At 35.1% G+C, this 13,045-nt stretch overlaps 1 protein-coding gene across 7 annotated transcripts in view; it reads right to left on the reverse strand.

Moving 5' to 3' along the window:
• Nucleotides 1-13,045, reverse strand: part of LOC110028854 (elongation factor P) — a 58,344-nt gene that overhangs the window by 23,334 nt on the left and 21,965 nt on the right. For 5 of the 7 annotated variants that reach the window (XR_002294467.1, XM_020730876.1, XM_020730875.1 and 2 more), the window contains exons 6-8: nucleotides 6,001-6,067; nucleotides 5,838-5,905; nucleotides 487-610 (exon numbers count right to left, since the gene is read on the reverse strand). Coding sequence is in view for 6 of the 7 variants with exons in the window: in XM_020730876.1 (XP_020586535.1) it covers nucleotides 487-610; nucleotides 5,838-5,905; nucleotides 6,001-6,067 (259 nt within the window). In the remaining variant the exon portion in view is untranslated. Of the gene's footprint in view, nucleotides 1-476; nucleotides 611-5,837; nucleotides 5,906-6,000; nucleotides 6,068-13,045 lie in introns of all 7 variants that reach the window. The other 2 variants (XM_020730878.1, XM_020730879.1) reach the window with 2 other exon arrangements.

Consider the following 13,045-nt stretch of genomic DNA (forward strand, 5'->3'; position numbering starts at 1 on the left):
ATATATATATATATATATATATACATGCTATCTTAATGTACTTCATATGGTACTAACAAGACAATAGTTTTTCTCTTCAAAAAATAATCTCTATTATAATTCTATCAACATAAAAAATCATTTTACCGTTCATCAAATTTGATTCAAGTTTAAAGTTTCAATGGCCTCACTGTAACAATAATCTAAATGGCAAACAACTAAATTGCATGTCAAATACCTTAATTTTTTTCTTAAAGGAGATATGATCATATCCACTCTTAGTTAGCTTAATGTGTCGGAAAAAGTACCAAGATACGAGTGGAACTCACCATCCTTTCCTCAAAATTCAAAAGCAACTTCTTAATATCATCCAATGACTATGTTCATAAGCGACCAGCGGATGTTAAAATTCTAATGGAAAATGCAGGGAGCACTCATAAACCAATAATAATAATAATAATAAACAAATTGAAACAAATGGGCTTTATAGAACCAACATGGACTTACTGAGGAGCAGCTGTTAACCCCTTCGAGTGTGGTTGCGCTTGAACAACAGTGCATGTTAACCTCTGAGGGACGGATCCTGATGTTGGTTTACCATCATAAAACTGAACGACCACGTCCATTTCCTCTGTTCAAAAAGAGCAGCATTGATCATACATATCAGCAAAAGCAAATCATTTGTTCGTTCTGCAAATTATGAGAGGTTGAAAGCATTCATATTTGCATTGAGGTCCGTTTCATAAATCCTCATCTGTAACAATCTTATACTGATATGGATCACAAATCTGAGAGGAATTTTAGGTTTAAGATCCATGAACTGCATTCTGGATCCTAAAAGAAGTAATTTGCTTCCATATTCTCACATGTCCATCTAAAAAAATTTATTTAATATCTTGTATGTTCTATCCTAGCAAAAATTGTCAAGGGATTACAATGTAATTAGTTGTTTCTAGAGGAAGAATTGCCTTGTGTAACATACAATCTCGTAATAGAAATCAAGATATATTTTCTCAAAAAAGATATACATAAAATTACAAACTTTCTATTTATGGTGTCAGCGCATTTTGAAAATATTTTATTAGCATCTCCCACCTCCAACTCTAGTTGGCAAAACAGAGGCACAACCAGCAATTATTCTTCCATTAATTGCAAGGGAAGGAAGTCACTCAAGAAAAACCTAAACTAGTATAATATGTAATATGTCCCATGTTCCATAAGAAAACCCTTACTCAATTTACACTAATATTTAACACATTATATTTGATGATGAAAAAGATATATCAATCCAACCCTATTCTTTTTCCTGCCATAAAAAGGCATAATCCTTGAATCCCATGTATACTGAGACTCCACAATAAACTAGGGTAATATGAATAAAAATTTGCTACTTATTGAGATCACTAGGACCCTACTCTGAAAGGGTATGTCAAATAGCCCCACCTAGATGTGGCATAGAATTTTTTTGAGAGCACCTACTGAAATCCTCACAAGTTTTTTCCCTAACATGATCACTCACAACTCCTACAAAAATCTTTTAGGAATATTACATACATCAATATAAGTCAAAGCTATAAAACATTAAGCTTGATCAAAGAGCCCTAAATTGCATCTTCCATGATACACTTTGAGCTAAAAAGGGTAAGTGTTACCACCAAAACTCTAAAAAATACTTCACCTTTCAAGATATTACCTTTGCTATAAAAATCAAGAATCTTATAACTAAAAGTATCTTTGAGGGAAGCTTGTTCCGAAAATATCTTTGATTTCATAAACTTTAATATCCTAATATATGACATAGAAGTTAAGATAAATATGATTAAGATCTCATGTTTCTATCATTCCAGTCATACTAGTCAACCCAATTAGCAATCGCCAAAGTAACTCGAGTCTAGCGTCCAAAGAGTCTGATTAGCAATCATTAGTTGCCTCCTCTCAGATATCTCGAGCAGAGTGGGGTGAAAATTTATGTGTTAATGGTGTTCTTTCTAGGTTGGCATCAACTTTTCACTAGTAACAAACTTACAACACTCAGAGACAAAATAAGGCTGCTTACAATTCATAAAAATTGGACATGACTTGCAAGAAATAGAATGATACCATCTTCATCAGTTATTCTCAGTATGGTTCAATGAAACGTGTCTAAAACATATGAGCTTTTTTATGGGTTTGGTTTAATTGATGAATTTGCTCATAATTAGTAAATTTATTAGCATGGGAGATGGCCCGAGTTTAGATTGAGTTGTAGCTTACACTATGAGCATGTTGTAAATTTAGTTGGTACTCAATTGACTAACATGCGACATTTTAAATGTAGCCCAAACTTTAATGTTTCGTATGGGTGTTTCTCATCAACTATAGGGATATGTTGCTTTAATTGCAAGTAATATTATTGTTTAAAATTACGTTTTTAAAGATACACAATTAAGGCTCTTAAATAATATTTAATGTTTAAAATTTACTTGATTTAAAATCAAAAAAATTTATTACTCTATTTGTAACTTGCCCAAAATGTTGGGACTTACAATCCCAGCTTTTGACATTCCTACATATAAGACTTACGATTCAAATATTGGAATAAGACATACCATGAATATTAAAAACCCATCCAGTAAACAACAAAAGTTGTTTAATAAAATTAGTTTATTTTAGTTTTCCATATAAATATGTATTAACATGTATATTGCGGTGATGAATCATCATGATCTTTAGATCAACTAAAGATGATAAAGATCCAACTTAGGCCCTTGGCATATCCATTTAAATGGCCTAGTTGTTATTAAATACATCTGAATTAGGTACTCAATTGACTAACATATGCCATTTGCTAAATGTAGCCCAAACTATAATGTTCTGTATGAATGTTTCTTATCAATCCTAGGGATATGTGGCTTTGACTGCAAGTAATATTATTAATCATATGCCATCTATGGTTCTTTGTGATGTCACTCCCTTTTAGATTGAATATCCATGACAATCCCTTTTTCCTATTACACCTATTATATTTGGCTGTATCTGCTTGCACATTCCTTTTGAACTATTGCAAACTCTAATAAGGCCATTTGTTATATCTTTTGAGACACACTCTCATTCTTCAAAAGGTTATTGATGATTCGCTATTATGAGCCAACCACCAAATGCATAAATATACTTCAATAAATGAACTATCATAAACTCTCACCCTACTTTTCTCCGGGAATCTCTAAGTCTATGGGTTTTCCCAAAATAACCTCATCCAACTGCTAAAAAAACACACCCATTTACAATGTCCAAACTAATTGACCAATTACTTCCTATAAAGTTATGTGATCACTAGGCAATTATAGCCTTCAAAAAATTAAACTATAATAAATTGATCATCTTATTCATTTAGATATGCCATTGATCATGTTTTCTCTAACTTTTATCAATTTATATTGTCTTTGTTACAGCTCTATTCTCAAAATATAGTAGAAAGCAATATAGGATCTCCAGTAGAAATAAATTTTACCCCTCCTGTAATCAAATAATTCCTACATCGATAGATAAAAGACTAGCCTTGATACAAAAGATTTTACTCAACTCTTATTGGATTAATTATTTTGACACCTTATCCCAAGTTGCCACACTCAAATTCATATATTTTTTTTTGTATTTCACAATCAATCAAGGTTGGCCTTACTACATATTAATAGGCTCAATAAAAAGCATACTACGGTCTACCCATCCTCTTTCTTTGAAATTAAAATAAAGTTCTAATTAAAATAAAGTTCTCGATTCCAAATCACTATAGGCATTCATATATGTAGCTTCGTAATAAATAACATCAAATTATTACTACATATAAGTCATAGAAGATAGAAAATAGAAAATGAAAAAGGTCGGCCATTACTACATACTAATTTGAGTATAACATCTTCCTCTATAACGAGCTCAGAAATCATTAAAATAGAGTTGTTATATTCATTGTCAGTAATCATGTGTTCATTAAAAGAAAAAAATATATTGAGATTAATCATCACTTCATTTGGCATGCAGTGGTGTCAAAAAAGATCATTACTCCTTATGTTTCCTACTTATAATAACAAACAAGTAAATTTGTCAAGCCTTTGGATCCACTTCAATTTTTCAAAAGAATATAACAAACTAGAGCTCCTTGAAATGTGTCAGCCATCTTGAAAAGGAGTATTAGCATTACCATATCATTTTATTAAAGTTATTTATTTATAATTTAGAGAACTATATATGTTGTACTATTAACATTGTATTTGGTTCTCCTAAAACAATAATGGGCTTTCCAACTAAAAAAGACCAAAAATTTTCTTTTCACCTAATAAGTGGGATCAAGGGACCACATACATAACCCTTAATTAAACAAGTGACAAGTTTTAAAAATCCATTCTTTATGATACATTCACTCTATTCCAAGGTCATTCAATTTTATAGAGGGAGAGGATGACGACGAGGAGTGGCAAGATAGGAGGGGAGGGGAGACCATGATCGAGAAGGGTGATAATGAGGCAGAGAGGCAAAGACTAAGAGGTGGGATTGATATGTTCCACACTAATGCAAATAATGTAGTAATTTCAGAAGAGGATGATCAAAAGGGTGGCACAAAGGTCTTCGGCGATGGCAAAGAATTGTTGACGCATAGTGGCATAGGTGGCACTACTGAGAAGGCGGACAAAATTCCTTCCCGCCTGCCCCATGTAGAGCTCAATGGTTGGTTGATGGCAGCAAAAAAAAAAATTCTGACGGCAAGGAGGTAAATAAACTCAAAGAGATGAAAGGCCAAACACAGATGATGTGAAAGGTAAATATACATAATCAAAAGAGCCAAATAGCAAATTAATTGAAGTTTAATTACCTACTTAAATTTTAAACAGAAATATTTTCTCTCAAAACTAATTATTCATCACATTCTCAGTTTTCCACCTTAAAAGAATCAAAATAAATACAATATAAATCAAAAATTGTGCAGAAGTAATGTTGAGCACATAGGATCTGTTCTTTAAAAATAAAAAAAAAATCACATGGGAAAAGCCGAAGAATCCAACAAGAAATGATAAAGCAAATAAGTATATTAAGTTGCACAAACATAATGCAAAACCTTAGACAATGCAATAAAATTATTTCTTGAAACTATGGAAAGAAAAACTTGGAAGAAGCTATAAACAAAGCACACACATGTTAAATACGAAACTTGGCCCAACTGACAAGCTTGTCTCCTTTCTTTTCCCTATAACAGAGCACAAAAAACTGCCCACATGTTTGTTGGAGACAATAGGATATGAAGTGTGGGGGTGAGTTCTAGCCATGAACTCTGATATTTCATATCAACAATATACTCTAGCTCCTCTTATAAGTTAAGGCCAGTTTAAGAATCTGAAGAATCGCAACAGATTTGTCACAGAAGGACTCTGATGAAGTGTGTAATCAACCAAAAGGACCAATTTTTTTTGTTTTTAAAATAAGAACCAATAATACACTATCACTTATCCTCAGGGATCCAAATGTAATTTACTATTTTATTTAGTCATCACAAAATTTTCTTGTCGTCCAATGTTCATTCATCATGACCACAGCAAACTCCAATCACCCAAGATGCCCTCTGTTTAAAATTTTCTTCTTGATATCGGAGTCATCAAACTTCTCTCTAAGTGTCTAGTCTAAAGCTCACAGCTTGTGAAATTCACAAAGTTTGCACTAGCCAGTCGAAGTTCTTCGATGCGGAAGCTCATGCCATTTGTTTTTTTTACTAAACTTATGTCAGTTGTAAAATATAAATTTACATAGCAATAAGCAGAATTTCTTTTCCATTACATTTTAAGCAATAAAAAACTGTTGCCGCTAAATAATGTAAGATAACATTTATTTACCTTTTAAATAACTAGAATTTTTTCCAAACAAATCCTTGGGCACTTCAAGTTGCTCAAATGTGCTTGGGCTAGGACAAAATTTTAAAGTTCATATCAATAAGAACTTACGTAAGACAAAATTATGCATACATTGTAGCTGGAAAAATACTACAAATTAGCTTACTCCATTAATGTGACGGATTCCCCATCTTGATAAAGTACTGTTAAGGACTTGTCTTCAACAAGAACTTCTGCAAAATGTCATTGAAAGATTAGTACTGCAGCTATTTCAACCTAGAGACTAATAACAAAAAATGGTCTATTTTCTCAATATTGTACCTGCAAATATATCAATAAACTTGAGAGCATCAAAATGTATAGCACACCTCAAAAAAGCATGGAAAAAATACTTTTTAATAATAGACATTTTCCTGACAGTTGTCCTACTTTTATGGGACTAAAATATGTCAAAAGATTATAAATATATATAAATAAATAAAAATATATATATATATATATATATATATATATAGAATGACAATACAAAGGCAGTGATTTGGACGCATTATCATCGAATCAAAACTCTCTGTCTTCCAAAAACCATTTTAGGCATTTTAGGGCTTTTTTTCTTTCTTATGTTAGCATGGATAGCTCATTTTCAAGGATTGAATTAATATGCATAGGAGTTATTGTGTTAGGGGAAATTTGGAAAAGCTTAGAATAGCTTATTTTTTTAGGATTCCCAATTTCGTTTAAAACAATTTAGAATCATATGATTCTGTTGACATGAAAAAATCGGACCCAAAAACAAAGTTATAAAAGAATCATCCAACACTGAAATTCGCATTGAAAATGGGAATATAAAAAAACATGGTGTCAGGCCAAGTTCAAGGTTGGCCAAGAAAGCAGCTCAGATACTAGGGATCTAAGGAATAATTTTTTTTCTCAAACTTGGTTTCCTAATAGATGGAAGAGAATCAATAAATTAAGTTCCAACAAAATCGGCTCAATAAAAAGCATACTACGGTCTACCCATCCTCTTTGAAATTAAAATAAAGTTTCTTTGAAATTAAAATAAAGTTCTATAAAGTTCTTGATCCCAAATCACTATAGGCATTCATATATATAGCGTCGTGATAAATAACATCAAATTATTGACCTACTGACGTGGCAAAACATTGTTCCATCCTTTATTCCTTTGTAAGCTTATTTTTCTTTTGCCTTGGATGTGTGGTTCTTTTTCTCCGCTTTTCACCTCCTCTAAAACCATGGTACTTTTTATAAGAACAAAGATTTTCTTTAAAAAAGAAAGTATTACTGTGTTTATTAGTTGAATGTTCAGCTCATTTTCTTTTCTTTAGATATGTCGATTTGGAGGCAAAATAAAGCTCATGCAAAGTTCATGAAAAATATTGGAGATTAAACATGTCTTGTTTCAACTAAAAGAACTTCCACTTATTTAATTGCAATTAGGGAAAGCCATCATAAAGGCGTTCTCCTTGCTTGACAGATATTTTGATCACCTAACTACTAAGAACTCATCGTTGCTCAGAAGATGCTTAATAAGTTGTCCGATTGGAGCAATAAAAGCTTTATTGTACCTAACAATGTTCTACAAATGCAATAGTTAGGATCTATTGCTCTCATGAAAAAGTTATAAAAACAAAGAGCATAAATCCTATCAGAGCAATCAGTGAATAAATTAGCGGAGGGAGCACTTTAATGAATCAATCAAATATTCTCCAAAGATAAAAAGGCATGATTACTAAGTTAAGCGCCTAACAAAAGGAGCATGATACAACAACAAAAACAACAACAACAACAACAAAGCCTTAATCCCACTACGTGGGGTCGGCTATATGAATCCATTTTCTCCATTGCATCCTATTTTAGTGTCATATTTTCTTTTAGTTCTATTAAATTAAGATCATTTTTTATACAATAAGACCAAGTCTTCCTAGGTATACCTCTGCCTTTCTTAACATAAGTCGAATCAAAAACATCTACTCTCCTAATTAGATCATCAGATGGTTGACGCTTAATGTGACCAAAACATCTAAAATGAATTTCTCTAATTTTGTCCGTCACAGGAGCTACACCAACCCTATCACAGATATATTTATTTCGCATTTTGTCTCTAAGTGTAAAGCCACTCATCCACCTAATTATTCTCATCTCTGCAGCACTTAACTTAGAATTATACTTCTCTTTTAAAGGCCAACATTCAGCGTCATGAAGTATTGCAGGTCTCACCATCGTCTTATAAAATTTTCCTTTCAATCTAAGCGTTACTTTTCTATCACACAAAAGACCCGAAGCATTCCTCCACTTCAACCAACCAGCTTGAATTCTACTATTAACATCCCCATCTATATCACCATCGCTTTGAACAACAGACCCAAGAAATATAAATCATTCACGCCTTCTAATAATTTGATCACCCAAAATTACACTTCTGAGAGCCACTACTACTAAAATTACATTTCATATATTCAGTTTTAGTTCTACTCAAATGAAGGCCTTTAGACTCCAATGTAAACCTTCATAATTCAAGCTTTTCTTGGGCTTTTTCTTTTCTTGGGCTTTTTCTCCTCCTCTTATCCACAAAAAGGAGCATGATAGATGTTTGAAAATATTGGGAATCATTCTCTCCGCTTCCAAAAAAGTAAAAAGCGGATGGTTGGAAAACATGGAGGATCCTTCTACACAATTTCCCAATTAGAAAGTAAGGTTGAAGTGCAAGGACAACTTCCAAAGGTTATTTCGATGAGTTTGGCCTGCAACCTACATCAACTATTTCATACAAAAGTGTGTATCAACTAGCTTGGCCTAAACTTATTCTCAAATTGAGAGGAAATAGATCTATTTTTTTGTAATAAGTAGAGCGAATAAGTCTTTGGAATGATGTGTTTTGAACTTTCAGCTAACATTGACCATGTAGCTGGCAAAGCACATGCTTCTTCAATTTGAGTGCCTCCTTTTTCTAGCTTGAGCAAGCCACGAAATACCACTCGAGTGTCAGGGTAATATTCCTCAAACAGAAACGCTTTGCCACGAGCTCTAAAATTAAGTATATCCTTGCTTGTCTTTCTACTTATTCGCTTCATGCTTTATTTACTCAAAAAAAAAAAACTTTACCAATTTTTTTAAATATAGCTCAAAATTCCCCCACCAAAGACGCAGGCTTGATCTAAATTTTTAACTTCAACCTCTCATTATTCTTCTTCACTTGAATTTTTATGGACCTTACCTCCTTCCAAGGACTTAAATTAAATTAAGTCAAGGAACTAGTGTTGCTTTGAGCAAGTGGTAGGAATAAGCTCTGCTTTCAAACTTATTCAGCTTTAATGTGACTAGCTTTTCACCTTCAGTTTCTAACCTTAGACTCAACCCAAAAACACCCCTCAGACCTAGTTATACTTCAAATAAATTTTACGTTTATACCACTTTCATCAGAGATAATCATTAAAAATTTTGATACCGGAGTTCACGCAAACAACAATAGGCAAACAAATATTATTACTCATAAAGTCAATAGGTGATTACAACTGACGCACTTGGAAAAAAAATAATAACAAACTCAACAATCCAACGCAAACTAAGGTGGATCTCGTGGTGGTGATGGTAACCAAAGAGGAGTGAAAGGAAGTGAGATGGTGGACGAGATGGTTGGCAAGTAGAAAACAGTAAGACAACATTTTTTTGGATTCCATACAATAAGTACGCAGCATATATAGACGTCGCACGGCTGTCTGGGATGATGGCAGAGAAGGGGGAGGGCTAGAATAGCAGCAGTAGCAGAGTTGGAACTACGATGACAGCTGGTATGGAGGATTGGAACAGTGATGGCAGTACGTAGGAGGGTTTGGGACAGTGACTAGGTGGTGTTGAAGTGGTTCAGAATGGCTGGAACAGCAGCCAAAGCTGCAAAGGGGTGCTTCTCGTGGCCGGAACAGCAGCGAGACCGCAAGGGAACTAGATATGAGTGGCTGGAACAACAACCAAGAGGCGGGGAAGGCGACTAGAAAGCAGAAATTGCAAAGAACAATCAAAAGAGGATATTTCAGATGGCGACAGCTGCGAAGGGAAGGCTAGAAGCGATGTGGGAGGATGTGGAAGGAGATAGGAGAAGAAAATCACCATTTCACGAGAGAAATGCAGTTGGTGCACCACTCAATCCCTCGATACAACCCTCGAAGAAAGAAACAGACGCCAATGGATGTCCTACACAAACTCATGCCAAAAACTGACCTTAAACACAACAAATAACACACGCACACGCACACACATATATAATATTAGGGTAAAGAGGAGTGGGCCCCCTGCTCCAAATAAGAGGGAATCGTGCGCAAGGACTGCTCAATCCTTCTACCACCTGGACCGAGCTGGTCGACATGTAGCATTTGTCGTGCCCGCACGGGTATGGCGCCGGGTATAGGAGCGCCCACACACATGAATTCCTGTATCAAGGCACGTTCATGGGAAAATGTCCCGCTCCACATCGTACTCCCAAGTTTGGGACAGCTTCGACCTTATCCGTCGAAACTTCCTTCTCCTCATAGTATAGCGTCGGATCGGCCCGGTTGCAGATAATGGAAATGATGTAATGTCCTGGTAAGTCAACCATGTAAGCGTTTTCATTTCAAAACACATCCTAATAGAATAAGTATTTATCATCTTTTTTACATAATTTGAGCTGGAGTTGCATATAGATAAACATTCCCACAATGTAGCTCTCGAGTCCTTAAGTCTGAAACCTTCTTTTTCTACGTCTTGTACTCAGTGGAATGTAGCTAATAAACAAGTATGTGAGGTGAAATCAACTCTATGATGAAATTTATGCCAAGCAATGCCACTCTCACTAATAATCACTCAGGAAAGATTTTTTCTTCTTCACTGATAGGACCTGGATTCCATTGAAGAATTTTTTTCCTCATCGCACTCCAAAGAAAATTTTCAAAATTGTGGTTTGTCCCTTCTATCTAGACATCTGATGGTGGGTACACTACTAAACTGAATCTAACATCTGAATAACTCTATATAATCTTCCAGAAGTAACTCAAATCTTCATCTTTGAAAAATTAGACCTCCCTCAGTAGGGGCAACTCAAAAGGTAGGCTATATATCTAAAAAGTTTGAAATCATCTTATCTGAAGTTGTCATGTGTCCAATATCAACTCCTCAAATTTATGGCACTTTCGTTTATCCAATGTCAATCTCATTAATGCTCCTTCAAATGCCTGCAAAAATGTAGTTCGAGACACCATAACTTTATACTCTGCATGAACGTCCATTACATCAAACTCACTACTTTCTATAATAGTTATGGTCAACTCAGTTGTAATCTCTCTTTATGGGTTCAATTGGAATAAATTGCATCACTTTCTCGTTGGCTAGCAGCTGATACTCCCTTTTTGTGTCTTCATTCCCTTCCATGTATACTGTGTCATTATCCATTTCTTTAGATGCTCTCTGATCAGTGAAAGAGATTGTACTCCTAATTGTGCAATCTAATTCAATATACCCAAATCCATGACACTAGAAAGATTTTCTAGTTGGGACTGATTTACGAATATTGGCTCGTTCCATATGTTCTCTACTCTAAATCAGTTTCTCCTCAGGCGGGGATGGCTTGAATGTTCCCCCGGGTATACTCTAGCTGTAAGATTATGGGATTGAGCCCTGTCAGTAAGAGGTGGAGGTCATCTGGTGATGAAGTCTCTCCACTTTTGAAACTTGGGTCTGAACATTGGTATAGGTAGGAACTGGCACTGCTTCTCTCATTTCATCTGGGATCAAGTAGTGATCTTATTTTTTCCCTCAAATTAGCGTAAGTACTTCAAATTTAGCCACCAAAATAATGTACTCTTCTTTAACTTGTTGACAGTTGTTTTACCATTCCATCTGGAGGGACATCCTGACAATCAAAGACATGTTCCAAGGTTCAAAGTCACTCGATGAACTCATTCGAATCCATGTAGCCGCAAAAGATGGCAAATTCACATTTCAAAATTATGGCTTCTCAGATGTTCCAGGTCGCATCTTCGAGGCAGAGATTTTTCATCCCTAGAATCTGAATGGTGGAAGAGATTCATTTCATTCTTTCAGTCTACCAAGTCACTCTTGTGGCTCTGTGTGGCCCATCAAGATTGCTTCCTCTCAAAGGTGGCAACCTTTTGATGTAGTTGGCGGATTTCCCACTGCATAACTCCCTACAAAAACCCTTGACACCTTTTGGTGAATTTCTCATTAATAACATTGTATCATTTCCCCTCGATCAAGCTTTCGCAATTATCTCCTTGGTGGCATAGCTAAGTTTTGGGTGCAGGCTGGTGGAAGGTGAGAGAAAATTTTTAAGTGGAAATAGGTTTGGGCATTGTGGATGCTAGAAACCCTAAGATATGACTGGGGTTAGACCAACTCTGATACCAAATAATATCAAAGTTAACCCAAAAAAATAATAGACAAACAGTTATTATTACTAATAAAGTCAATAGACGATTACAACTAACACACTTGAAAAGAAAATATGACTCAACAATCCAATGGAAATTATGATGGATCTCAAGTTGGTAATGGTGATCGGTGAGAGAGTGGAAGGTGGCAGGATGCTGGACGAGGTTGTTGGGAAACAGAAAACAATAAGGCAACAGTTTTTAGGTTCCATAAAGCAAATTTTCAGCAAAGATCCATGTCACAAGGTTGTTCGGGATGATGGCAACAAAGGGTGATGGGCTAGAACAGCGGCCTCAAAGGGAGAAACGAATGTCGGCGGTTGACCAACACCAACTCAAGCAAAAAACTGACATAGAACATTGCAAATAGCATATATATATATATATATATATATGTGTGTGTGTGTGTGTGTATAATCATAAGATAAATAGAGTGGGCCCCGCTCTAAATAGGAGGGAATCGGGTGCAAGGAAGGACCACTCGATCCTTCTACCACCTGGACTGAGCTGGTCGACATGCAGCATTTGCTATGCTTGCACCCCCGACTTACCGCATCAAGGCATATTTGTGGGAAAGCGTCCCGATCTGCGTCAAGATTGGCATTAAATTGATGTCCATGCGTCCCACAGGAGGCTATCGCTATGGATTGTTTAAGTCAGGGTACCTAAATCAGTCAATTAAAACCCAAATTTTTTGAGGGATCAACATGCACATCACACAATTTTCACACACACACACGCAGATATATATATATATATATATATGTGTGTATA

This window comes from Phalaenopsis equestris, unplaced genomic scaffold (assembly GCF_001263595.1).
Source record: "Phalaenopsis equestris unplaced genomic scaffold, ASM126359v1 Scaffold000533, whole genome shotgun sequence".
In the NCBI taxonomy this organism is placed as follows: Eukaryota; Viridiplantae; Streptophyta; class Magnoliopsida; order Asparagales; family Orchidaceae; genus Phalaenopsis; species Phalaenopsis equestris.